At 41.7% G+C, this 27,456-nt stretch overlaps 4 protein-coding genes across 5 annotated transcripts; 2 read left to right on the top strand and 2 right to left on the bottom strand.

The window, feature by feature from the left end:
• Positions 1-575: 575 nt before the first annotated feature.
• Positions 576-3,237, bottom strand: LOC126396811 (kelch-like protein 23). Its single transcript, XM_050055134.1, has 3 exons — positions 2,219-3,237; positions 1,665-2,076; positions 576-1,577 (listed from the first exon to the last, which is right to left on the bottom strand). The coding sequence occupies exons 1-3, from the start codon at positions 3,207-3,209 to the stop codon at positions 1,274-1,276; spliced, it is 1,707 nt and encodes a 568-aa protein (XP_049911091.1). The 5' UTR covers positions 3,210-3,237; the 3' UTR covers positions 576-1,273.
• A 273-nt stretch (positions 3,238-3,510) lies between these two features.
• lsm7 (LSM7 homolog, U6 small nuclear RNA and mRNA degradation associated) lies at positions 3,511-7,321 on the top strand. Its single transcript, XM_050055860.1, has 4 exons — positions 3,511-3,566; positions 3,816-3,906; positions 4,035-4,106; positions 6,798-7,321. Exons 1-4 carry the CDS (start codon positions 3,561-3,563, stop codon positions 6,938-6,940), a joined length of 312 nt encoding a protein of 103 aa, XP_049911817.1. The 5' UTR covers positions 3,511-3,560; the 3' UTR covers positions 6,941-7,321.
• Positions 7,322-10,689: 3,368 nt separating this feature from the next.
• On the top strand, positions 10,690-23,176 carry tmprss9 (transmembrane serine protease 9). Of its 2 annotated transcripts, XM_050054906.1 has the most exons (17): positions 10,773-10,847; positions 11,099-11,163; positions 11,487-11,719; positions 12,732-12,859; positions 12,949-13,016; positions 13,108-13,283; positions 13,445-13,489; positions 14,899-15,012; positions 15,192-15,357; positions 15,477-15,751; positions 16,289-16,431; positions 17,502-17,787; positions 17,893-18,006; positions 18,085-18,253; positions 18,344-18,609; positions 20,927-21,063; positions 21,734-23,176. In XM_050054906.1, exons 3-17 carry the CDS (start codon positions 11,569-11,571, stop codon positions 21,893-21,895), a joined length of 2,400 nt encoding a protein of 799 aa, XP_049910863.1. In that variant the 5' UTR covers positions 10,773-10,847; positions 11,099-11,163; positions 11,487-11,568; the 3' UTR covers positions 21,896-23,176. The 2 variants fall into 2 exon arrangements, with proteins under 2 accessions (XP_049910862.1, XP_049910863.1); XM_050054905.1 differs by lacking the exon at positions 11,099-11,163 and having other exon boundaries at positions 10,690-10,847.
• timm13 (translocase of inner mitochondrial membrane 13 homolog (yeast)) lies at positions 22,485-25,853 on the bottom strand. Its single transcript, XM_050054907.1, has 3 exons — positions 25,599-25,853; positions 25,139-25,207; positions 22,485-23,848 (listed from the first exon to the last, which is right to left on the bottom strand). The coding sequence occupies exons 1-3, from the start codon at positions 25,716-25,718 to the stop codon at positions 23,750-23,752; spliced, it is 288 nt and encodes a 95-aa protein (XP_049910864.1). The 5' UTR covers positions 25,719-25,853; the 3' UTR covers positions 22,485-23,749.
• Between the last annotated feature and the right edge of the window lie 1,603 nt (positions 25,854-27,456).

Here is a 27,456-nt window from a genome sequence, read left to right as displayed (position 1 = left end):
TCTGAGTTGAGCTATTTTTTTCAGCAGCAAAATGCATCTAGTGGACTGAAAAAGCAATTCATTATATTAGTCTAGTAGGGTACCTAAAGTTAAATTTTTATTTGTAGTATTAACAAAATATATAATAAAAAATCAATACATGGCACTGTGTGACAATATGATATTGTTGCACAAAAATATCACGATACTATGCTGTGTCAATTTTTCCCCCACTCCTAATGTATCTATCTATGTATACGTATATATATTTTTCAAGGCTTTTAAAATAAGGCTTTGAATGACTGTCCTTTTCTTTTTATGTCATCACCCTGATATTTCTTTTAATCCTCCAACAAAATTCTCAGTTTTGATATGGTGATGCATCAGATTAAATGACTTGGGGTGGGGTTTTTTTTTTATTGAATTAATTTTCTTAAATTTATAAATGTATTTATCGTGCTGTTAGAGTGTTGCTAGATCCAGTGCCGGAAACAAAACATTTGGCACCCTAGGCAAACTTCCACTGCACCCCACCCCCACCCCTTTTACATTTATTTTATTTTATTTTATTTATTACCAACAACAAAAAGACCTAATGAAAAATCAACACAAATAAACAGGTGACAAACAACAATAATAAATAACAAACAATAAGAAAATACGGTGTGTGCAAATTTCATCTTGTTTTCTTATACTGCAGCCAGAAAGGCTTTTGCCTATTAATTTTTTCTTACTCAAACTCTTTCCACATACACTCTACTCCACAATTTCACTTGTGTCGGATGTTTGTTTTTTTTTGTTTTTTTATGTGACAGCTGCCTATGTCGCCTATAGGAAGATCTGCACCCAACTAGACCGCCTCATTAATACAGGTGCGTGCCTTCCTTTGTGCGCGACAAGCAGGAGAGCAAACACCAACAAATATGGGTTTAAGCAGAACATATCATGAGATAAACACTTCCTTTCTTTTGACTTTTAGATATTTTGCAATGCTCTGGAGATACTGGAAAGGTTTGAATCACACAAGTCGGAAACACTCCTATGCAACCACCACTGGAATATCTCATTATACACAAATAATATAATACTATTAATATTAGTTTGTGCTCATCTTTATGCGCAACTGTGCAGAAATACTGGGGTTAAAAAGAATTAATAAACATGCAAAAAAAAAAGCTGTGTAGCATCTGAATTTGGATTTAGAATTCAAACGTCAACATCATGAAGGAGGCTTTGAATTATTCAGTACAGTCTTTAACAGAACCACAAACAAGATGAACATGCTTTCCTTCAGTCACAGGAACATCCTCATGGTGACGCACCCTCTGAGAGGCACCGGGCAGGGTATGGCATCATCTACCTCAATGCAGGTGTCTATGTAGGGGTCCATCAGCACCATGTTTGGGAATGCTTTGTTACTCTTCCTCTCGCTGACCAAGTATATCTGTCCAGTGACTGTTGTGCAGCCACAGAAAAACTTCCTGTCCAGACTTTCCTCCTCTAGCACAGTCCACTCATCTGTCTCCACGTCAAAGCGCAAGGCAAGGCCTCCAAACAGGTAGAGGGCACCGTTGAGCTCTGTGGCAACCAGGTCATATCTGTGAAAGAGTTATTTTGAAAACCAAATACTAAGTTTGTGTCTGATTATGACAGAAATTAAAGTCTGCTATTAAAAACTCACTCACCGTGGAAACGGAGAATAGGAGACCACATCCCAGTGATCCTCCTTCACCATGTACCTCTGAATTCCACCATACACCTCCCCGTTTTCATCCAGGCCACATGCCACGTAGATACACGACCCCAGAGCAGCAGTGGCGGCTCTCTCCACAGCCCTGACCAAGGGGCTGACCTCCACCCAGCCCTCCTCTGACCCCAGGACCAGCCTCTCCACGTTAGCCACAAGCCCTTCGTCCATGCTGCCCCCCAGGATGTACAGTACAGAGTCCAGCCCTATGGAGCAGTGGCTGTGCCTGGACTTCTGCAGGGCCGGCCCATCCACCCAGCGCTGGTTCCCACATTCGTATATCCTGACCCAGTCCACGCTGAACCACAGCACGTCCCGGAAGTAGCCGCCTGTCACGACCACCTTGTCTCCTACAAAATCAGAGAATCAGGAAATTTTAAAAATGTAATGTAGGAAATGTATTCAATATACAAATGTACAGATGATTGACATAAATCTACACACTTATTATCACCCTCATCTTCATCACTATCATCCACACCCCATCTTTACCTACTGCAGCTACTGAATACTGTGTGAGGTTCTTCCTCTGCAGAGGTGCACAGCTCTGCCATCTTCCACTGTGCGGGTGAAACTGATACAGTGACTGCTGCTCCTGATCGTGAGGTCCACCCAGGACAAAGAGGGTCTCTCTGGCCCTGATCCTCTTCACTGACTTGCCTATTGACCAAGATGCCGGGAAATGTTCATCCAGCTTGCAGATGAGCTTGGCTACGGGGTCAGAGCTTTTCATTTTGATCAAAAGTTCAGTAACAAATGGTACAGAGAGCGACTCAGGCCTCACCAGCTCCACGAGCTCCTGAAAATATTCCTCTCGTTTGGAGTCAAATGACACCCAGCGTAGGGTGGCCTCCAGGGCCAGATCATCTTTAAAGATGGCCAGGTCATCACAGGCAAGAAGGTCTGCTACGCTCTCCTTAGACAAGGACAGGAAGTCCTCCTCAGCCACAATAGCAGAGAAATGTGTGAGCACCACCTGTCGTGCTGCAGCATAGAGCTGAGTGCAGCCCAGCTGCCAGGCATAGGCCATCATTCCCAGGCAGTTACTGAGATGCAGCTCACGCTCCAGGAACTTGCAGCACAGCAGCCTGGCTCGCTCCAGTTGTAAAAAATCAGCAGTCTCAAGGATCCCCAGAACATTTTCTCTGTCCAGAGCCAGACTGAGTGTCTTGCTGTATTCCATCAAAACCCTAAAATGCTGCAGACTCACACCCTTGATCTCCACTCTCTTTTTGCTGCTTTCCAGGCCACCACCAAAAAACAGCGCCCTGAAGTAGGGACTCTGAAGGGCCAGGCATTGACGGTTGACATAAAAACTCTCTCCTTCAACCCGTAGAATAGCATCAGGGACTGCATCAGGTTCAGAGGCAGAGTCTGTCACATGTGAAGCAGATTTGTCCTCCTCAAGTTTGTTTATCTGCTCAGAGAGAACTGTGAATTTAAAGCTCTGAGGTTTCAGCTCAGTGTTGGCTCTGCAGGCCATGTCACAGCCACCCAGCCGTCTTCTGTGCAGTGCCTAGTCCCTGATCTAGTTCACAACCCACCAACTGGTGGTATTAATAGACTTTCCCCCTGACTGACTGCTGGCTGAAAACACAACAAGGAAAAGGAGGTCAGATTGAAAAACACATGTTGATTATAACACAGGGAGGCTAATAATATAACACAACTGTTTTAATATTAAACCCTGATAATTTCCTCCGGTTAGTAATTTAATAATAGGCTCAACAAACTAATAAAAAACAAACTAGTGACGTCGGCTAGAGGCGCTCAATGATTTGATTGGTGGAACACTTCTGAGGTCACAGTTTAACTTCCGGGTTATACAGCTAACATGGCGGTGAGTTCGTATGGTTTTCGCTTTCATTCAAGCCTCTTTTTTTACATTTGCACCCTTAAACATTGTAAAAGATATCTTTAGCCAGTAATTATTTATTCCGTACTTGACCTGGGATGTAGAAGAAATGTTCAAATGTAAAGCGACTGCTGCTAACTTAGCTAGCCAAGCAGAGCTAACCTGAGGCTAAGTTGGTGTTTGTGCGCGAGCTTACATGTGACTTACAAACAAATGTCCCTTTGCTCTGTGCAGGATAAAGAGAAGAAGAAGAAGGAGAGCATCTTCGACTTGTCAAAATACATCGACAAGCCGATTCGAGTGAAGTTTCAAGGAGGACGAGAGGGTAGGTGGATTTTTGTGATGATAATAAGCTAATGCTAACCTAGTTAGCCGGTGTAAATGGTGCGTTTGTTTCCCTTGAAGTCATTAAAGTGATCCGCACTAATGCTTGACACTGTGTTTCCCTCTCAGCCAGCGGTGTCCTGAAGGGTTTTGACCCTCTGCTGAACCTGGTGTTGGACGGAACAATCGAGTACATGCGTGGTAAGTTGCAAACCATTCTGCTAAGTCCAAATGAAATGTGTTCTTGAGTCATAACAAGTTGTCAAACTGAGCTAATTTGCGTTCAGCAGTGCGCTGATTGTGACGGAGGAATATTGCCATTGACATGACAGTGTAAATCTTGTTCATATCCAGTAGGCTAATTACACTGTGTAACGAAAGACACTGGAGAACTGTGCTCCACTAGACTACTAATATGTATAACCTTGTGTTGCCTTTAAATGCCCAGTGTGAAGGATTGAGAGTGATTTATCAGCATAAATGAGTATAATATTCATAACTATGTTTTCATTATTGTATTATCACTTGAGAAATAGTTGGTGATTTCCTTACTTTAGAGTGAGCTATCTATCTGCGCGTCCCAGTACCCACACTGCCCTACTACATAGTATGGTATAGGGCTGCAACGATTAGTCGACTAATTGATGACTAATCGACTATTAAAATAATCAGTGACTATTTTAGTAGTAGACAAATCGGTTTGAGTCATTTTTCATAGAAAAGTACTACAAAAGTACCCCAAAATACTCTTATTGCAGCTTCTTATGTTCAAATATTGGCAGCTTTACACACTCTCCCATGACGGTGAACAAAGACCCTTTGGCGTGAGTACGAAACAAGACATTAGATGACGTAATTTTGGGGTTTGGGAGAGACAGACCGACATTTTTCAACATTTTAACACATTTTTCGATAAAATGATTCGTGGACTAATCGAAGAAATAATCGACAGATTAGTCAACAATGAAAATAATCGTTAGTTGCAGCCCTAGTATGGTATAGAAAAAGTATGTCCCAATACATAGTATGTCAAATGCAGTGTGCCAAAAATACAAGGATGTTCTACCACTTCCGGTCCAATTTTGCAGTATATTATTACATTAACCAGTAACTAACTGATTAAGTTTTGTAGGGGAAAAAATGGATGTTGAGGCCTTTCCTTTTAGTGTGGCGCACCTTTGACTTAGTGAGGCTTTAGCAATACATTCCAAAGTGCGATCCATTTAAAGGTGGTGAAATTTTGTGTTTTGCAAATTTATTTTATCATTTTTATTTTCTGTTGGCTTTGCTGACAGACAGCCAACCAGCCACATTAACATGTGGAAACATGCCCACTGCCCAACCTCTGGTCACCACTGTTTTTTTGGCTACTCTGCACTGCGCCCCACAGGGTCGGGAGGGAGCTAACGTTAGCTAACTAGCTGCACAACTCATTCTGTGATTACAGTTGCTAATAATGTCCTGGTAGCAAAATGTGTTGCTGTAAAACCTCCTATAACATTACTACTGTCAGCAGTGTCAGGATGGCTAGTGACTGTTGGGTGTGGTTGGTGCTGCTGGCAGTAATGGCCAAATGAGTGGCACCACTAATGCGAGCTAGTTCCCACCAGACCCAGGTGATCCGCAGTGCAGTAAACAAAAGAGTAGCAAAATTAACCCACATTCTGACGTGTAACCAGTCCAAAATATTCTCTGCGGTTAACGAATTGACAGTTGACATCAACAACCTGAACCCAAACTAGTAATCTCTGCAACACCTAACCATAACCATTATGAACCTAAATTATGCCCTTATTCTATCCACTGAGGGCAGCACTACAGGAAATAAAGCGAAATAGACTTCAACACAAAACTGAAACTACCACATAATGCCAACTGCCAACTGTGATATGCAAACTGTGGAGTAGTAGCACAGATTATCAAGATTTACAGCAATATTCCATCGCTGCCAAACAATGTTACTGGTATATTGCTGTCTGTCAAACAAAAGTGGAAAAAGTGATTGTATGATAGTGTCTGTATGGAGACTACAGAGCAGAATGTCCCTCTCAACTCCAAAACATGACTGGCGTTTGGTTGTAAACATGAAACCTTTAACTGTTATCATCCACTTCCTTATATAAAGGGTTGTATTTCAAAATATATTTATTAGTTATGTGGGATTAAGCCTAATGGGCTGTCTTTTATGACAGAAAAAACAGACTTCCCAGCTATAAATGCAGCAGGCACAGTGACGCCTGGTGGCTAACAAAACTTACAGCAGCCCCTGAAGACTGGACCCAAAGCACTACTAACACCTTGCCAATTTTAGTCAGTCTCATCATTAAAAGTGTGTTTAGTCCTACAATTATTTACCAGCGATTATGACAAGCAGAAGCAATATGAAAGTACAACTGAGATTTAGTTGAACTTTACAGTTTGTGGGCAGTTAGTCAGAGTTATGAGGGACTTCTAACAGCTTGGTGAGGGAAACAGCTCAGGCTGTCTCTGTTGACGCCCTGTTTTGAATCAGATCGTACTCATGGTGTGCCACAAGATTGTGCAGGATCCATTTAAAGGGGCCCTGTGTAGTTTTATTGTGGACAAAGTTTCTGTTTACAGCCAGTGTTTCACACCAAAATGCATTTGCAAGCATGCAGAATGGATTTTTCTTATTTGCAAAGCCAGTTTTTCTTAAAAGTTTGAAAACCTGTGCTGTTAACATTCATGTTTACATGCCAATAGTCTCCTTCGTCACCACCTTTCCTACTGCACTGCTGGGTTTTTGCACATTACTGACACCTGTCCAACAGTGTGGCAGGTTCAGGTTCATTGAATGCATCTTCTCATCTGTGTTATGTGAACTTCTAACTCTTGCATGTCTGTAACCTTTATCCATCGTTGTGTGTCCAGATCCTGACGACCAGCTGAAGCTGACAGAAGACACCAGGCAGCTGGGGCTGGTGGTCTGCAGAGGAACCTCCGTAGTGCTAATCTGTCCTCAGGATGGCATGGAGGCTATACCAAACCCCTTCATACAGCAACAGGACGGCTAGCACACAGCCTGTCACTCGCTGAGTTACTATCACACACACACACACACACACACATATACAATCACACAGCTACATCCATGCACACACTGGAACATTTTGTGGAGTTTTTTGTTGTTTTAATTTTTAAAAAACATAACAGTAACAATGCGTCCAACAAAGCAGATTTCTGTTAAAAATCTTAGTTGATCAGCAAAAGGACACTTGAAAGCACTTCACTTTTGTTTTTGTCTGTGGTGTGCAAGTGTGCAAAGATTTGAGTTGAGAAGAGCCCACACGTTTGGGAAGTGTTCAACGAAACCATTTTCTTTTTAGCCACAATATGAAACTTTTTACTATTCTTTGTTGTTTTTGATAAGAAAATAAAATGAAAATGTATGTTGAGTGTTGATATATTTTGTTCTCCCTCGTTCTTGTACACATTAGATATATGGATGGAACACTAAATGGTAGAATCTTAATTCTCTGATTGTAGTCTGATTCTCTGCTGCTGTTTCCGTGTGGCACAGCAGTCCTTGAATCAAGCAGCCTTTCCAGTAGGGATTAAATCAGCAGTCTGTCCACTGACCCACCTGCATTTTGTAAAGTTACTTGTTATTTGTGGTCTGTCTGCACCTCGAAGTCATTGCTGCCTAATTTGGTTTAAAAAAAAAACAATATTTTTTCAACAGTTTCACCTGAGTTAGCTGCAGATGATTTACACCTGCAGTCTTTTAATAACACACACAAGCTACAGATTGTGTCATATACCTTTATTAAGCACTGGCAAACTAGTTTGAACCACCTGTTGGACTTCTTAACCATTTAATGGTAATCTGTGAACAAATTGCCGGATTACCTGCAGCTCCATCATCTTTTTCACCCAGTAACTGAAGTACTTGATTGTGATCTTTGAAAGTGTTTAAAGGAATAAAGGGAGTGTGTGTGTTGTGAGTGTGAAGATAAGCCACTCAAGCCTGTCTGCACTGACAAAGAGACATTTGTGGGATTAACTGCTCCGACTCTGAGGTGCTTTAAGCAGGGTGGGGGAATGATTTAAGTAAACTGATGTAGCTTTGTTAGGATTGTTATTTCAGGTAGGTTGGTGAAATGGATTATATATATTGGTGTCAGTGAAATGGCAAGTAAATGTGTTTTTAAGATCCAAGGAATTTTTAAATCAGGGACTACTATGAAAACACTAATTACAAAGTATTGACAGTTCAATTTTACCACTTATAGCTGAGTATTTTTTTTCTTGTCAAGAGTACAAAACAAGCTGCTATGGCTATGTTCACTAAAAGTGCTTGATTTTGCCACTGACAGGTGGATGTCACAAGTGTCTGACAACATTAAGGAAATGATCCTTACAGAGATGGGCCTTTTTGTTAAAGAGTAAACTTTGTTTTGTTTAACCTGAAGCAGCCCCGAAATCACTGCCTGTAAATCTACCAGACTAATTTTAGCGTGTATAGAGCCAGCATATTTTCACATCGAACTGGGTGTATTATGGATTTATTTCAACCAAACCAGAGCTGGTGATTGAACAGTTAAAAGACGAGCCAAAACAGCTTTAGTGAGTTTAATTTTGTCTCTGTCGACTTTGAATGAAATGTGTTATGCGCTGATAAAATTACTGTTTATTTAAATGGAGACTGGTGGGTCTGCCAATGGTGATTACGCAGCTGTTTCTGTTTAAAGGGAAGGAAAGGCATCTCTTGTTGGGCATATCATCTGAAAGAAGACAAAAATATCTATGTTTTCATGTAAACCTGTGAATGAAGAGTGACAACTGGGCAAAAGGAGTTTAAGTCAGAAAATTTTTTAAAGGAAGAGAGACAGAAAGAACTACTGTGCATCCAAATACCCATACTAAAATACCACATAGTATGCCAGAAAAAGATTTAGTATGTCCTAATACATAGTGTGTCAAATGCAGTATGCCAGAAATACCAGGATGTTCTACTACATCTGGTTGTATTTTGCAGCATGCAAGCCAGCATGCTTTTCTGGCTATTCTGACCCACAATCTTCTGCACAGCGGACAATTCGTCTCGACTGACAGATGATGGCTCTCAGAAACCACAATGACGGCTGACAGCAAATTTAAGTGATGACTATTGGAATAGCAATAATAAGAATATTGTTTACATGAACAAAAAATCATAAAGATAACCAACAACAAAAGGACATATGTATGAAAATAATGACAGAAAAACATATGTAATTTTACTGTGGTGAATATATGTTTGAATCTACCTTATATACAACTATAACTTTAAAGTTAGAACTACATGCACTGCAAAGTAATAACAACAGCAGATCTCTGGGTTTACCTCCGTCTCTGGCGAGCTAGGTGAACGGCATTTTGTTTTGTCTCAAAGGTAACGAATAAATGTGTAAGAGGGTCGAAGTTTAGGGCATAATACGGGACAGTAGTATGCATGCATGCAACAGTACATACTTTAAAGGGCAGCTGTCCTGAAAGTAAAAAGAAAAAGTATGCAATTTGGAACACATCCCTAGGTCACCCACTCTAGGCAGTTCAATACACACCAATTCTTCACTCAGAAAACATCTGAAAACAGCGTAAAACGTAAACTGTGGTCATGCAAAAATGGTAAAAGATATCAAAAAGTTTAATACAAGTTTGATAGCTCCAAGTCATGCAACCTATTTTAAGTTTAACTGATTTCTGTCGCTGAAAGTATGTGGGGGGAGTATCGTTTCAGTAGGTGTACAGTAGGTTTAAGAGGATGTGAAGCTCATTCCATAGACTTGCATTGTTAAAAAAAAAAATGAATACAAACAGGAATGTTCTTAAAGAGCCAAACAACAGCTGAGTCCCTCCTCTAGCTCTGAACATTTCATCCAGCGGTCACTAATGTAAAAACCTTAAAAGGGCATTTTTACTATGCTGCAAACAAGTTTAAATATCCAAAAAGTTTGAATGGGATTTGAAAGTTGAATAATACCAAGAATGTATGAAAGATGTTCGAATGAGTTTCTACAGGAAGGAGAAAAGAGTCAAAAATGAGTGTAAAAGCAAGATTTTGTGTCAAATTTGAACAGTACACCTATTCATTTGAATGGGGAAAAATTCCCAAAAAATGAATATTTAGGAATGATAAAAGTAATCATGTCCTAATCGAGCTGAACATTTGATTTTGAGTGAAGTTTCTGTGTTTAAGAATGTGGCAGGAGTTAGATGCCAGAAAACCTAGCCGAACAATTTTTGCCCCCAGAAAAACAGGCTGTGAAATACTTTGTAGCATTTACACCCAATAAGAAGTCAGAATAATAAAGATTTGGATAACAACAGTGTAAATGCTGAATCAGCACACACTTGTAAACTCGCAGTAAAGACACCTTTAACAGTTTGGAGGAACTGTAATCCGGGTAAAAGAAGCCTAATGGTTTGCCAGGTGTTGTGAGGCCGGGACATGCAGCCAGGATTCCAGGAGGCTTCGCTCCTCCTCTGCTGCTCAGTCACTGTGTCAATGGAGCACAAGCAGGCAGCAACTAGAGGCAGCAACTAGAGGCAGCACTGAGCTCCACTGAGCAGTTTATTAATGCACCTCTTTTACATTACATTCCTCCAACCTGTGCGTAAAGGAGTAACCATTTATTATTTACCTGGAGATTATGGGAGCTCTGAGGTGACAGTAAATGCCTGTGCACACCGGGGTGTAACTGAAGGGATCAGGCCCGATGGGAGGAGGGTCGGCCGGGGATTTCTGAAGCCGAGCCGACCTCCTAAAGTAAACTGAAAAGGTGAGCTACCTGCGGGACGGACACGGCACGCCCCTTGGCAGGTGGAACAAATAGCGGACCTCTCTGCCGTGTCTTCCTTCATCCATGTATCTATTCTTGTGTGCGCCAGGTCATGCGCTGAGAGCTGCGGGATTTGGTGAATGTTCAGAAGAAAGAGGTGAGTGAGTTTACCTCAGAATATAAAGCCTTTATTGTTTGATGCTCTGCGCGCTGTGATGCGCCTGGAGACACCGTGCGTAATGTGCTGGTGCTGTGAATATTCGCATCGAGTCGGTTTATTCATTGAAATCCTGTCTTTTTGAAAACTTTGGGGAGGTTGGCTTGTTTTTGGTTTAACCTTTTTCCACATCTGATGTGTGATCCCTGGGCAACATGGCCTCCCTGGTCTCTGGTGGGCGTCCTGTTCAGTCTCCATCGGCTCTCCCGACCAGACCCGCTGCTGATGTGTCTGTGTAGTCTTTAGTTTACAGTCGGTACGTTACAGCTACATCTCCATGGACATAGTAATTTCATTCTGGGACCTTATTCCTTGATTTTTGTAACACCATTGTAGAACACGGCTTGTACTAACGACTGTAAATAACAGTAAGTAGTCTATTAATCGACAATCCGAGGACATGAACAAACTTTATTTATTCATTCATTTGTTTGTTTTGTACATGTGCAGAGTTTTGTCTGTTGAAATGCAAACTAGAGGGACAAAAATCACATTTCTTATTGTATATGTTTTATTGATAGCAGGATATATCCATCCTGAGTGTATCCTCAAATATTTGTCACTATTTTTTTTTGCCAGGGCTGGATCATTTTGTCTGTGAGGCATTATGATACTGGACTCAGTGGAATGTGAGTTGTGAGGTTGGTGCTGTGAATCCAACATGGAGGTGAAGAAGGATGGAGGAGGAGGAGAGCCGTGGTCTTCTCCAGGAGCCTCCTCTGCTCCCTCCAGCTCTGCCTGCTGCAGAAGCACCCTGATAGCCTTCCTCCTCTTCTTCCTCGTCATCGGGGTCTTTGTAGGGCTGCTTATTGGTGAGTGGCGCAGTCACCACACAGTTTCATACTTAATCAATTAATCAAACTTTATTTATATAGCACTTTTTATACAAACAGACTGCAACACAAAGTCAGTCAGCAAATAAGGAAAAATAAGCATGCATTAGTGTCTCTGTGTGTCGGCTTGGGAGACAAACAGTTGATTTAATCCCTACTGGCAATGTTCTAAACATAATGAAATCCAGTTTTGGTTATACTTCTAATATGTGCTTCAAAACTAAGATTCAAATCAAAGATAACTCCAAGGTTTTTCAGTTATACATATATATATATATAACATATTTTAAGCTACTACTCTAGCACAATTTCTAAATGTAATTATTATATCCTCCTGAGACCCTGTGTCCTCATATGGGGACATCATGTTTTGGCTTAACTGGACCTTATGCTTCATTTACTTGACTTAAACCTGTTGTCCTCATGTGTGGACACTTTTTTGTGCCACCTAGTGGTAGTAAGGTCACAATACACCAATCCATGTAAAAACAAGATGGCAGCCATCTTTGCCAAGTCAGCCTGCAGCTGATCCCGACACAGAAGTGGACAAGGTCCAAAACCTGATCACATTTTATGGTTTAACTTGTATATTTATGATTAATAACGTTTGTAGTTTGATATGTCACACAAAATTGACCAATTTTAGCAACGGCAACAAGCTAAGACGCTGGTAATTAGGAAGTACTCATTTGAGGACATTGAGACTTAATTATCCTCTTGTTTGAAGACATTGGGACTTTAATGTCGGCTTGTTTGAGAATATTAGGACTTTATTGTCGTCTCATTTAAGGATATTAGGACTTTATTATTGTCTTGTTTTAGGACATTGGGACTTTATTATCATTGACAATGTTTAGTTTTTTCATTGATCAGATCCTGCTAATCCCAAATAGCAAGGAGAAATTGCAAATGCATACCAAACAAAAGTTCAGGTCTCAGGAGGATATAAAGTCATCTGTAAGACTTAACTGTTCCACTGTGTTGTTCTCAGCCTACCTGGTGCAGGAGCAGCATTATTTCATGGAGACAGTGGAGCTGAAAGGTCTGAAGTATGATCCAGTTCTGCAGGATGAGAACTCTGGTTACTCCATAGTACTGACCTCAGTTTTAAAGTCCAAGGTTAGTACTGATTGTCACCACATTGAGCACCCAGTTTAAAAAAAAAAAAAAGTGTTTAATTGTTGGCGTACATTTTCACTTTCTTACAGATTAAAAATGTCTTCACTGCCTCATCGATATCACATCACTACGTTGATTGGAGTATTGTTGCCTATGGGTGAGTGAAAGCTGAAGTGGATCATTTACACTGAGCGAAAAAAACTGGTCTGAAGCAACAAACAACATTGTCTGTTTTCCTGTCTTCCCAGTAACATTAATGGTGACGTGATGGCAACATTCAGACTGGTCTTCAGGGTGTCCAAGATCCAGCAGTATTCAGACAACTTCATTCAGGACTTGTTGAGAGCGGGGCTCAGCTCAGTAATGCATGGGAAACCACTGGAGGTGCCAGAATTTGGAGAGATCAACGCTATCATCTTACTGGGTAGGAAAACTATACTGTCATCAGTTGGCTGTCTGTGGCCCTACGAGTGGATGTGTGCAGTGGGAGTGACAAAAAGATAGGCCACAGCTGGTGCGATGCTTTGTCTCAGGGCTTCCAGTGTCCTCACAGGATCTAATGTTTGTCTGTCTCCTCATTTTCAGGAGCCAGTGGGAAGTCGTTTTATGCTATCGGAGATGAGATGATAGGTGAGTGATTATGTTGTGCAACCATGTTAAAGTGTGCCAGCAAATAATCCTCCAGCTTATGTTTACAGTGTCTTGGAATACCAAATGGGGTGTGTCTTTAATATCAGGGCATAGTGTGACATGTTGACCTGTTTATCACAGACAAATGTGCTTTTCTGTGAGTCTTTTAAGTTAGATAGTTGGATAGATTAAAGGTATATTATGCAGGATTTTCCAATAGTACAACAGTAATCCCTCTCAGTCATCACTTATGACAAAAGCAGTGACCTCCGGGGCTGAAAAATTAAGCTAACATTTAAGATTCGCAAAAAACTGCAGTTCCTCGAATGGCCACTTGAGGCTGGCTCCAAAAGTAAGTCAATGGTCACTCAAAAATTTCCATAGACCCCCATGTTAAAAATGCCCAACTTTACAGCAGGAATAAACATGTTAAGAGCCTGACAACTGTATGGGGGAGTGAATTTTTATGTAACTCACCTGTTTAAATGTTATTAAGACTTAACGTTATCCATAGGCTATTTAAGAGCCTTAAGAGTCTGTGAAGCGTCACCTCAGTCTATAAGTCAGATCCACCCCTCGCTCCTCCACAGCTGTACCCTCTTGTCCAAATAGGTCACTCCTGGCTCCAAAAAAACAAGATGGCCACGGCCAAAATGCCAAATTCGAGGCTTCAAAATGGCAGTCCACAAACCTATGGGTGACGTCACAGTAGCTACATCCATTATTTTATATAGTCTATGCTTATGACCCACCTGAAGTGTGTGTGTGTGGCAGTGTATTGGGACTTAATTAAAAAGTGGCTACCAGGTGCCAAAACGTGAGTAGCACGCACCCAAGAGGAAGCTACCAAAATTGTGCATACAGTGACGAAAAAACCTCTGCAAATATAGCAAGGCGAAGGAATCTGGGGTTGACTCTCACTTTCACTTTTTGCAAAAAGCTACAGACCGTTCCTGCGTAGTATACCTTTAAAAAGCTGACTGTTATCTCTGACCTTCAAAGGAAATGGTCACATTTTTGCAGACCATAAAACAACACTCCAATGCTGTTCATACTGGCTGTAAAGAGGTCCCTTCCTTAGGTCTCAATAGTAATCCATCTCTTCATGCAGTATGAAAAGGAGGACTAATAACAGTGACCAATAACTCTTGCAATGTACATGTGGGCATGTAAGTATTGTTTTAAGACAGATGAATGCAAAGAATGTGAGCCTAGTCATCCTTCTTGTACCTAAATACCTCATGTGAAAAAAAATTACACTAGAAATAAACATTATATACATATTATTTGATACTAATTTGGAGTTTCCTCTCAAAATATTGTTTTAATTCCTTATTCATCCCTGTGACGTTCATATCGTACCTTGTAACTCTCATCCTGACATTTTTTCGATTATCTGGGCTCTGCAGCCAGGTGTCCTGACAACACCTTCACTTGTGACAATGGAGAATGTGTCACCAAATTGAATCCAGAGTGTGACTTTGTCCCCGACTGTGCTGATGGATCTGATGAAGCTCGTTGTGGTGAGCGGCTCTTGAAACTGCAAATTTTAGTGCTGTCCTTTTCAAGCCTCATTATTTGATTTTCTTTTAGTTGTTATTGGTAACAAGCATGCATGACTACCATGAACTATCATAACTGTTAGAAAAAACATGACTGCTTCATCTCCATCTTGACGGTATCATCCAACTTTTCCCATCAGCCTGTGGTATACGTCCCGCTATGGGGAGTCGAGTGGTGGGTGGTGAGGATGCTCGGCAAGGGGAGCTGCCATGGCAGGTCAGTCTGAGGTACCATGGACGCCACACCTGTGGAGCCTCCATCATCAGTGAACGCTGGCTGGTCAGTGCAGCTCACTGCTTTGAGAGGTAAGCATTCAGAATTTGGGGACAATTTCAAATCAGTTTTTATCACTATAGTTTGTGCTTTTACATAACTTTCATGTATTTTTTAAACTTTCCTTATCTCTTTCTTTTCTGTTTTTTAGGGACAACGACCCCACAGAGTGGACGGCCCTGGTCGGGGCCAGACTAGTGAGCGGCGAGGAGTCCGAGTCCACAACGATTAACATCAAGTCGCTGGTCGTGTCTCCAGACTACAACCCAATGACCACTGACAATGACGTTACTGTGCTGGAGCTGGAGACCCCTCTCACCTTCAGCTCTTACATCCAGCCTGTCTGTCTGCCCTCCACGTCTCATGTGTTTGCCCCCGGACAGAGCTGCGTGGTGTCAGGGTGGGGCGCACTTCACCAGTACAACCGTGAGTCTGCCTGCAGGAGTACAGCTTAACACACCAATAGATGAGGGACTTAGAGTGAAATGGAGCTCATGTTTTTAGTACCCGATACCATGACGTGGACAACTAAGCATTTTAATATTTTGGGATTGACTGTTTTTAGCTTACAGGCAATAATGAGACATGAATCATTTGTAATGAGGATACAGTAACTAAACAGGGCAAATTAAGACCTTTGGTGAAAGGAGGGTTGAAAAAATTATATCCATTAACAATAATACCAGCTTTAAGAAAAGGAAAAGATGATATTTACAGTTTATTCTGTCAACCAAAGTGGCATCAAGTCTCATGTCACGCTATTATATTACTACATTCCCCAAGTCTACGTGTAGTTATTCTTGATTTACAGTACATCATATAGACTTGAAATCTGTTGTATTGTGTTTATTAATAATACATCACTCTTTTATCAATACTGACTATTTCCATTGCAGCAGGACTGCATGTTGAAATACGATCAGTATGAGTAATTCAGTTGTCCTGTGCTCTTCTGTCATTCAGCGGCGGTGCCTCCCATACTGCAGAAGGCGGTGGTGAAAATCATCGACTCCAAGGTGTGCAATAAATCCTCCGTGTACAGAGGAGCTGTTTCTCACAACATGATGTGTGCCGGATTCCTGCAGGGCAAGGTGGACTCGTGTCAGGTCAGTGGTGTTTCACTTGCATCACATACGGAGGCTACAATGGCACCAGCTATCGACTTACATTTTCTTACAATACTTTCTTGTCTCAGGGCAAAGTGGTGTATATGTACACTGATAATCTGGAAACTATAAATAGGGTCAAAACTGTACGTTAATACCAGTCACACCCTAAAAAATACAGGCCACTGGGGCTGTTGCTTTAGCATAACATGATGTGTATTGTTAATATCATAATGAGAAAACATGGCACTCCTCCACAGTAAAGGCTCAGTCCAGCTTCCCATTACTCTCAAAATAAGGCCAAAACAAAAGTACATAAGTACATAATTAAAGCGGCAAGCAGTGTTGACAACTCGGCAGCAGCAGATGCAGCTGTTCATTTTTGTGAAAGTCAGACCCTCCACACAGGAGTGAGATGGTATATCCTACATAGAGTGTTGGCATTGGAATGACCTATTTCACATTTTGTACCACTTTCTGTGTCCAGTATGTGGCGCTGGAGAACACACTAATTACACATCATGTTGCTTTAAATTGATTGTAGACCACACCGTGTAAATTTCACTGTAAATCAAAAGAAAATTGTCTGATAGGTCTTACTCCCTGCTGTCAGTAGGTGGCGCAATCATCATGACATCTAATGTGCATGTAGTTGGCTTCAAGCCCGGAGCCATATAAAACATGTGAAGTCTGGGGCAGATTGGACCACGTATGCTGGAGTTTCAAACCACTTCCTGTTTGGTGCCGAAACATAGAAGTTTGACGCCTCGCCACAGTCACATGGTTTGATGAAAACTCAAGCTTTTAGCAACGTTTGATGTCAAAGGTCTTTAGATGGTACAGACAAAATTTGAAGTACATCGGATCTAATCTGTAGGAGGAGTTTGTTAAAGTACGACCCTTGGAAATGGCCAAAAATGCATCAAAATTGCCCAATAAATTCCAAATGGCCGACTTCCTGTTGGGTCCCCGTGACCGCCTGCAGCCGGTGCTCGGACCCTAACAAAAAATAAGCTTTAGTTGAAACTGAAACATCACTAAAATGACACGGTGTTGTGTTTTCCCCGCAGGGTGACTCTGGAGGGCCTCTGGTGTGTGAGGGGGCCCCAGGGAGGTTTTTCCTGGCTGGGGTGGTGAGTTGGGGTGTGGGCTGTGCCCAGATCAACAGACCTGGGGTTTATTCCCGCGTCACCAGGCTTCGCAACTGGATTCTAAGCCACACAGATCCCAGTTTGGTCCATGATTACACCCTTTATGCTCCCACCGTGCCAGTTACTGTGACGGGAGGAAGCTTTCAGAATCCGCCAGTACCCAGGACCATAGCCATGGATGTGTCCTCTGCACCAACACTACCTGGTAATGTCATACTGGAAGCAGCTGAATTTATTTGTCGCTTGTTGTCAGTCATAAATATTGTATCACAAATATCTTGTTACATGATCCGTCCATTATGTCCTCCAGTCTTGAACTGCACTGGAAACTTCCAGTGTAGCACCACCTCCTGCATCAGCAAGGTCAACCCAGAGTGTGACGGAGTCCCAGACTGCCCCAACCAGGCTGATGAAAGAAACTGTGGTACGTTCGTATGTGTAAAGGAGTGCACATACTTTGATTTAAAGGAAACACTTCTGATGTGTGTTGTTTTTTTTTCAGACTGCGGCGTACGTCCTGCGTTAGGCTCCCAAAGGATCGTGGGTGGAGTAACAGCTCGAAGGGGGGAGTGGCCTTGGATTGGCAGTCTCCAGTACCAGAGACTGCACCGCTGTGGCGCCACACTCATTCACAACAAATGGTTACTCACAGCGGCACACTGCTTCAAAAGGTACTGCTGAACCTAAACTTTGCCACTATATTCGTTTATATCAAAAATGACTCCCATTACATCGAGCCTGTCCTCATTTATGACCCACAGTGACCCGAGTCCAACTCACTGGGCTGTGAGCCTAGGATCGGTGCTGCGCTCTGGGGTAGGAGCCCTGGTCATCCCCATCCAGAGGGTCGTCATCCACCCAGCCTTCAATGACACCAACATGGACCATGATGTGGCTCTGCTGGAGCTGGCAGTCCAGGCCCCCATGTCCTACACCATCCAGTCCGTCTGTCTCCCCTCACCAGTGCACCGCTTCCTCAAGAATGCAGAGTGCTACATCACAGGCTGGGGATCCATGAGGGAAGGAGGTGAGAGATTTAAAATCCCACTGACGGCCTGTGGACCAAATCTGACCTGCCACAGGGTGCTGGATGGCCCATTGACCATTTTCTAATTCAAAATTAAAATAAATTGATTCACACTGGGATTTTTTTCATACTTTGAATGGAAATAAGTGGGGCTGTATTCAACCAAAGAAACCTTGGTTAACTGAAATTCTACCCACACGTCAACCAGTGGATTGGTCGATGGGGGAAAAAAATCTGCACATTATATGTAACTACATTGCCACCATGCACTAAGAGCACTCTACCTGCTCACACTGTGTCCACCAAAGCATTGTTTCTTTTCCCTGTCACAGGGCTCAATATTAACACTTGCTCAGGGTAAGTAAACTCTGTGTTCAGGCATGTGGAATGCCTGGAGTGTGAAAACTGAATGTAATCTCCAATGTAGCATATCTGAAAATAAACCACAAGCTGTTAGGCTTTTCCAGCTGAGCTGTGAGCTCGAGTCCGTCTCACCGCTAACGTTAAATGTTGAACAGGACTGATGAGAAAAATCAGTCATATTGGACACTATAGAAGGAAACTCTGGGGTTACCTTAGAATGAGCTGTTTATATCTACATAAGAAGCAAGTACTCTTTCTCTGAGTCTGCCATGTTGCTATACAGTAGCCCAGAATGGACAAAAAAACACTCAGTGGCTCTAGATAGGGTCATACAGAGTTACGTGACAGCCACTATAGTTCTCCTACACTCATGGCACGTGGGAGATGTTTCAGACCTGCCCCTACACATTTAGAAGGATGTCAGATTGACCCTGTTTGTGTCATTTAAACTAGGCTAGTTAGGGGAAAAACTTAGTGCATCTTTCTTAAAGTGGTCTATAAAGGGTGCCAGATCTGGTAGAATTTGTTTTCAAATGCTGTTGGTGCATCTCATCCTTCACAAAGACAGAATGGGCAGGAGTTTGTTTTTGCTTCCAATTAAATAATATCAATCTACATGCTAGAAGAGGTACAAATAACATCATATTATGTTGGGAGCTGGTTAACACAAGATCAGAACCTTTAATACAAAATAGTGTAGTCAGTGGAATCAGGATCCACAGGTCTACCCAGGACGTCTGATAGCGCCTGAAAAATATTTTGCCAATATGCTGTGACTCTTGGGCAGTGCCAGATCGTAAAGTCTAGCGAGGCTGGTGATTGCCCACAACAGTCGCACGCTGGACTAATATTTGGATACATTTTACAGAGCTTATTTTTCGAAAAGTGAAGTCTATGCAATATTTTACAAAAGTCCATGTCGAGGACAAACTGAGGAAGAATGTACCAGTCATTGGGCTTTTGTCTATGACTCTTCTGAAATAGCAACCCCCCAAATCATTTGCCCAGGGTACTTTTAAATAATCTAGGAAGGGGTAACACTTTTCTTGAAGGTTTCTATATAAGGGTGACCTGACACTGTCATAACTATGACATGACACGGTCATGAACCTGTCATGAACATTATGTACATGTCATAAATGTTTATGACTGCTGTCATTAAGTGTCATTCGGTTTTTGTAATGACAAGTTGACATTGTTTGGGTTCTCTTGATTATGACAACTTGACATTAATCAAAGTGACATTACCAGAAGATGTCTTTGACGTAACAACTTGACATTAACAAGAAATGCACCTCTTTTTGTGTTAATGACAAGTTGACATAATAATTATTATTGTTATGACAAAGACATCTGCTGGTAATGTCATCCTGGTTAATGTCAACTTGTCATAATAAGGACATCCCAAACAAAGTTAATGTCAACTTGTCATGACAAAGACATCTTCTGGTAATGTCACTTTGATTAATGTCATGTCATAATCAAGACAACCCAATGTCAACTTAATTACAAAAACCGAATGACACTTAATGACAGCAGTCATAAACGTTCATGACATGTAAATAATGTTTATGAGAAGTTCATGACCGTGTCATGTCACCCTTCTGTAGATACCTTCAGTAAAGTGTTGCCCAAAAAGGTAGAAACACGCCTCTTTTTAAGTGTTCATGAGGATTTTTTTAACCAAGGCGAGCCGCTTACAGCTCCACCATCCCATCAACTTCACAATATGATATAACCCCTGTGAATAAACACTGTCACATGGTCTTTTCACACATTGTTTCTCACTTACCCTTTTTGGTATATAACTATGCAGATAGTTTCACTTTTATCTACTGAGACTCTGACTTATCTACCATTGAAACTCCTGCTGCTTCACCAGAACAGTGGAGGTGAATGGAATTCAGTTGTAGTGCTCCCAGTAGGCCTAATACAATGATTATTTTTGGCACAGGTTCGTTGACCAACCTGCTGCAGAAAGCTGCAGTGAACATCATCGACCAGGCAGACTGTCAGCAGTCGTATGGAAACGTGCTGACTCCTAACATGATGTGTGCTGGTTCCATGGAGGGAGGCAGGGACACCTGTTTGGTAAGATGAAGAACTTTCTACTATGTGACACAAATACCTTTAACACAGCCTGGAAATGGGCCGGACATCTGGGTGGTGAGGCCTTGGCAGCATCTGAGCGGTAAGATTGTGGACTGAGATTACACAAGTGAGCAGAGGCTCGGAGGAAATAGGGCCACGGCTCTGACAAATCTTTTTACAGTGGATGGTTAACCAGGTCAGAGCAAAGAAAATGATGCCCTTTAATCTTTAGAAGTTTTTAGGAGTTGTCTTTGGAAAACAAAGTAAAAGCATATGAATAATTCATGGTTTGAAAATGTTGTTGAATGTTATAATGATGGAGAAACCAAGTGTTGCTGGTTCAGGAACATTGCAGCACTTATGTGAGAGATGCTTATCTGATGGGAGAGAGTAAAACACAGAGCCCCCCTTTTCACCAGCTTCCTCTCTGTAATCTTCTTATGTAAGGAAACCCACATGCATTCCAGTCTCGGTCAAAGCACCTGGCATCTCAGCAGCAATCCAAGTGACATTCTCTTTGTGCCTTACTCTTCTGCCTCCTCACTCATCCTTAATCAGTTGTTTTAGTCTCCTTTACATGCTGGAGACCTCGGTGCAATGAGGTCGTTTTAACTTCTAACAAATTATTAAAAGCCACTTTTTTCTCTCGACTCTCCCCTCTATCATTTAGGGAGACTCTGGGGGGCCGCTGACCTGTCGTGAGCTCTCTGGCCAGTGGTTTATTGCTGGAGTGACCAGCTGGGGACATGGATGTGGGCGAATTGGTTTTCCGGGGGTTTACACGCGTGTGACGTCTGTCAGAAAATGGATATCTACACACCTGCCTTTTTGAAGAGGCTAAAAAGGACCTGAACCTGCTAAACGTACACACTGGATTTTCCTGACACATCTCCAGAACAATTGTACTGTACAAGGACCAAAGTTAAAAGCCACACATATACAGTAGTCTCCACAGTGTTGACCTGTGTGAACTACTGGTCATAGGTGCTGTTTCTAATACTGTGCAATCATCTGAACTGGGATCATCGTTTTTCATAATGTACTGAAGAAATAAGGAGAATACTGGACTGTGGCTTATGGACATTCTACTAGCACATGCATGATTTAAAGTATTTATTTCAGTTATTTATTGTCCTGACTGGTAAACTTACTGTACATGGTGTATTTTTTCATGTTGTGTGGGGTTCAGAATATATGTGGTTCATTTACGGGGACATTTTCTTGTCTTTTTTTTATATCTATTCTTGGAAAATGGCAAAGATGCAATGTGAAACTGTTACTGAAAGGTGGGTTTTCTGGAAAAAATATAGTTCTGTGTGGGAAAAAAAAGGTGCTGGAATTTTAACTTGAGTTTGGTGAACTCGTAGTGATGTTTCGTTGGTAGATACACACTCTTTTAGATGACAGACACGAGAGAGGACTCTGATTGACAAGATTTATTGATTTATCATGAAAATCATCACTGCAAATAATGTTCACAAGCTTCTGTGGCTCTTACTTCCCCTACATAAACTCAGCAGGATAGAGAGAAAAAAAAAGACTGTGGTTCCCAGACTTCTGACAAACTGTGCACATAAAGCTGAGAAAGGTTCAGTACCTCGCGTACAGCAAGGCAGACCCTGCTGAAACAAGCCCACTACTGTGGAGGGCGGCAGATAGAGTGACAACTAGAAAACAGGTCAGACAAAACAGTTTTGTTCCCCGGGCGTACTTTGATATAGGACTGTTTGGAGGCTTGTGAATGTCAGGTTCACCGTCGTGAAAACACCAAGTTGCTCCACAAGTCTTCCTTTTGAATTTAAGTAGGTCTTTCAGAGTAAAAGCATGTTAAGGAGAGCCTGTGTCGTCCCTTAGGGGCTTCAGTCGTGCTGCTTATTTTCTGGGCACAAATGTTTAGTCTCGCTCTGAGAATAGACACAATGAAAAGAATGGGCAACAAACATGGGCACACTGCTGACAGTGGTGAGACTCAAGTCCTGCTGACAGGTGTCCCAGTTATACAGGCTTTTTAAACACAAGACACATTCACCCGTAATTTGATGGCTGAAAGGTGTCAGTGTTTCCATTGTTGCCACACTGGATACACACTGGTATAATTACTCCAAAAACAAAAGCCACAGTGCTGCAGGTGACTGATTTAAGACTGCTACATTGCAACAGTACATTTATTTTCAAAATCCTTTTCAGGGATAAACAGAGCTTAAAATATCCCAGCATGCACTGCTCAAGACACAGAGTAACACCTGTGACAGATCACCAGTCAGTCACAGGGCTGGCACATACACATTCACACTTCTTTCCCTCAAACAGGAAATTTAGAGTTTTCAATCCTCCCGACCTACATGTGTTTAAACACGCAGGTGTAAATCGCAATTTTCTACAATGCATGTTTACTTGTTAACCAGAAAATTAATTACTCATAACATAAAAACACAAATAATCAAACTTTGTTACTGAACTCTTCCTCAGAGCAAAGTGAAAATGTCCACAGAGACATTGTTATGGCTAGAGTCCACAGGCTCTGCTCGCCTGTCCGTGAGGTATTCTGATGATGATGATGGTGGTGTGCAGCTGCCAGGACACACCTGTGCACAGCTGCTGGCCTCCAGTGGAAACACTGTGCTCCTCCTCACTGTAAGCAGCAACCCGAGGGAGGGGAGAGGAAAAGGGGTGAAAAGAGGGGTGCTCACATGCGAGCTCTTTCTCTCTGTAGTCTGGAGTTGTACGTTCGGGACACAGTGTTCCAGGCGTCCATATACCGGTCCATACACATGGCGATACATTTCTGTGAGGACACAAGCAGTGGGATTAATACAATTAAAGAAAAAATAGTGAGTGCTGCACTGGGTTACGGCTCTGTGTAGTTAGTTGTATAAAAAAAAAAAATCAGGTGCTCTTCAAGGATGGAGCAGAGAGTCCTTAAAGATAAAAAACAATCAGTACGTTAACATGCACGCAGTAGTCGAGCTAAGATCATAGCTTGGCTAATCAGTCAAGTCGGACTTCTCATCTTGTCTGAGTGTACATGCAGAAGAGAAAATCGAATTTCTGACCAAGTACGTTTGACTCCGCCTTGATGTGCGGCGCTGTGTCCTTTTAAATATAGTGTGTAATGAACTAGTTCCAGCTGACTCGAAGAGGAAGCTAACGATTTGCATTTTCCTACCATCCATATACTTCAAACTGTTTAGCTCCTTTAGCTGTCGGAGCATGAAAGTGCGTCTTCTGCTTCTCGGTCGCCATAGTGTTTGTTTGTTTGTTTTTCTGGGAGTTACTGCACTGCCGCTACATCATCTCCTTCTTCTTCTGGGTGAAAGCCCGGGAAAGAAAAAGCGGTGCATGCGCAGAAGGCAGAGTGCGACTCTAGTCGGACTAAGTGGATACATGCAGCAATAGTTCGATTTTCAATCAAATTATCTAGGTGTGTTAGTCGAGCTACGGATAGTCCAATTTCAGTCGGACTAAGCTGCTAATATGTATTTAAAGTCCGGCTTCAGACGGACTAAGCCAAGAATTCGATTTTCTCAAGCTGCATGTAAACGCACTGAATGACTGGTCAGCTCACTGTGTAAAAGTTAAATCCTTTATTAATCCATGTGACACCCTGATGAGGACTCTCTAGTCGAAACACATTGGTTATCCATGTATTAATAAAGGAGTTCTAACTACAGTCAGAGTGCCTCAGATGCACTTTTGGACTGCCTGCCTGCCCTACTGAGTTTTACAGTGACTGAACCAGCCAATCGTCATTTTTAATCCTTAAACAATTTGTGATCTTTTTAAAAGCTGCAACTAACAATTATTTTCTTTATAAATCATACTGCCAGTTATTTTCTCATTAATAATTTGGTCCACAAAATGATGAAAAATACCTGTTACACTTGACAAAAATTTAAGTTGACACATTCAAATTGTCTGACTTACAGTCCAAAACCAGAGAAAGAAAGAAAGAATGCAAATCTTTAAGTTTTATTATCATAGATGATTTCTACTGATTTTCTGACAACTGACTAATCATTTTAGCTCTAATCATTTTACATCTTTTAGTAAACTTGCTCATTATGGCCCAGCATACCTGCTCAGAGTTGTCCAGCGTGCTCCCAGGTTTACCTATGCACTTCTTGAAGCATTTGTCTGTCATTCTCTGAAACACAAAGACATTGATCATTTATTATAGTGTATTGCAACTAGCTGACATGCAGTTACATCACCAGTTTACAACATCATCTCGTGAGTATTTAGATGACGTTTTGTGTATGAAGACACTGAGGAGTCTCTAATTAAGGTGGTTATAAGGTGTATCTGCTAAAACAACGGTTTTTAGACGTTAACATTTTGTCAACAGCATTTCAATGCCTACCGCTGCTCCTGAGTTATATTTCACGATAATATCTTCATGTAATGTTGTGGCGGGGTTAATAAAGGTGCTCATACCATCACTAAAACACTTAACTATATCTACCGTTGCCCTTCCACCTGCTAAGTTAAGTTTCAGGTAAGTCTTGCTAGCTTAGCAGCTGTGCCCATAGGTTTACCTGCAGCAGCTCCTGAGCGTTAGCCACCGCGATCTGGACCTTGACCTGCTCCATGATGGTTCCGGTGTCCACTTTCCCTCCTGCTCCACCGGCTGAGAAGTCTGAACCGAACCCGTCCATTTCTACCGGAGTCTCCGCCGAAGACTGTAGCTTAACCGAGCCTCTTAATATACACGTGCGGTCAGCTACTGCTAGGTTCAGCTAACGCAAGTTTGCGATGCCCTTGACACCGGCGGAAGACTGCACGCGTCACTTCCGTTTAGGGGATTCCGATATGGGAAATGTAGTTTAGTTAGGTGAGAGGCGCAGCGCAATAAATACCCCGCTGCCAAAACATGTGTGATATATTTAAACGTGTGTTTATAATACTTAAGAGACACAGACAGGTTGTCAGCACACAGACACCCGCACACCGACTAACAACGCACGTGCACGCACGCGTGTTTGCCGCACGGTGGAGATAAAGTCCACTGAATTACAAAGAGACCCTTTGTATGCTCCCATTATATAGAACTATCAATATTAAACATTGTTTTGACATATTATGAAACAGTTTGATGCAACCGCTGTAAGAATTAGATTTTTTTTAGATAGATAGATAGATAGATAGATAGATAGGGTTATTTGAATATAAAGAAATTTAAAAAATAGAATTATGCTTATTTGCAACAAACAAATTGCAATGACAAGATAACATATGCCATTGTTTGGTTTTCAAGTTTCTCATTATTTGTTATCATATGTGCAACAATAGCAGTGAAGCTGTCGGAAATCTTAGATCTCAGACTCCCTCTAAATGCAGTAATGTTACCGCAAAAGTGAAGGCCTAAATAAATAATGCAAGTAAAAACATACATGAAATATAATACAAAATAATACATGTTTGTGGTAGGCAGGTGTACAGCAATTGTAATCAGGCTGTGCAGTCATGTAGTAAAGATACATGCATATTGAGAAGTAATATAAATGGGCTATTTTGATTTTGATTAAATTGTGATTTGTGATATTGGGCTTTATAAATAGAATTGAATCGAATGCTGTGTACACACACATGAACACATGTAAACAGGTAGTAGGCTGCATGTAAAGTGACAAATTGTTTTCTTTTTTTGTTTGTTTAGTTTTTCTCGTCTCTCAGCTTGTTTTTGGCTGAATGTCTTCTATGATCAAATTTGTGAAACAATTATGGAGGAAAATTTGATTTACTTGCAAAATATCACAACAACCATTCATCTCATCCTGATGCTCCACAGCAGGCTGGATTGGAAAGGAAATTCAATCAAAATGAATAATATGCATCCACAGCGTGTAATTTTAATCAGGATATTCCATATTCCCTTTTTCCATTGCATAATTACATCGCGTTCATGTTCAGTCTGTCATTCCAAGCAAGTCAGTTATTGTAAGACTGCTGTGCCAACTTGCCTGCGTAAACAGAAAAAGCAATTACTTCAAAGTACAACTATGTGGAAAGCAGGAGCCAACAGCATAAATAGAAAGTCATAAGAACCTCTGCATTGTTTGGTGCTGAGCGCGGGGTATGAGGATGACCCCCTCTGAGGACCCCTCTCCTTATGTTTCAGACGGGATGACCTCACTGAGAGGACCACCTGCCTTGAGTGAACAAATAAGTGGTACAGTGAGTCTGCAGGCAACAATGGAGCGACGGTTACTGTCACTGTCAACAGACACTGTGTGAGTGGCTCACTGCGATGCTGGGGGCATTGAGGAATAATTGCGGGGGGTCTGATTAGTGGCGTGCCAGCCTTGGAGTAATTAATGACCAGTTACACAATGCTGGCACCCAAGCACATGCAAACACACACACACATAGACATAAGTCCTCAGACCAGTTTGG

This window comes from Epinephelus moara, chromosome 10 (assembly GCF_006386435.1).
Source record: "Epinephelus moara isolate mb chromosome 10, YSFRI_EMoa_1.0, whole genome shotgun sequence".
Lineage (NCBI taxonomy): Eukaryota > Metazoa > Chordata > Actinopteri > Perciformes > Serranidae > Epinephelus > Epinephelus moara.
This window is presented reverse-complemented; position numbering and strand designations above follow the sequence as displayed.

Excerpts from the sequence above, each read along its gene's own strand:
- timm13 (XM_050054907.1), bottom strand. The coding sequence starts at position 25,718 with ATGGACGGGTTCGGTTCAGACTTCTCAGCCGGTGGAGCAGGAGGGAAA. Across the intron at positions 25,208-25,598 it reads ACGCTCAGGAGCTGCTGCAG|AGAATGACAGACAAATGCTT; the intron begins GTAAACCTATGG and ends TTTGTGTTTCAG. Across the intron at positions 23,849-25,138 it reads CGCTGGACAACTCTGAGCAG|AAATGTATCGCCATGTGTAT; the intron begins GTATGCTGGGCC and ends GTGTCCTCACAG.
- tmprss9 (XM_050054905.1), top strand. The coding sequence starts at position 11,569 with ATGGAGGTGAAGAAGGATGGAGGAGGAGGAGAGCCGTGGTCTTCTCCA. Across the intron at positions 12,860-12,948 it reads CCTCAGTTTTAAAGTCCAAG|ATTAAAAATGTCTTCACTGC; the intron begins GTTAGTACTGAT and ends ACTTTCTTACAG. Across the intron at positions 18,610-20,926 it reads GGGATCCATGAGGGAAGGAG|GTTCGTTGACCAACCTGCTG; the intron begins GTGAGAGATTTA and ends TTTTTGGCACAG.
- lsm7 (XM_050055860.1), top strand. Across the intron at positions 3,907-4,034 it reads GTTTCAAGGAGGACGAGAGG|CCAGCGGTGTCCTGAAGGGT; the intron begins GTAGGTGGATTT and ends TTTCCCTCTCAG. Across the intron at positions 4,107-6,797 it reads AACAATCGAGTACATGCGTG|ATCCTGACGACCAGCTGAAG; the intron begins GTAAGTTGCAAA and ends TTGTGTGTCCAG.
- LOC126396811 (XM_050055134.1), bottom strand. The coding sequence starts at position 3,209 with ATGGCCTGCAGAGCCAACACTGAGCTGAAACCTCAGAGCTTTAAATTC. Across the intron at positions 2,077-2,218 it reads GTATTCAGTAGCTGCAGTAG|GAGACAAGGTGGTCGTGACA; the intron begins GTAAAGATGGGG and ends CTGATTTTGTAG. Across the intron at positions 1,578-1,664 it reads TCCTATTCTCCGTTTCCACG|ATATGACCTGGTTGCCACAG; the intron begins GTGAGTGAGTTT and ends ACTCTTTCACAG.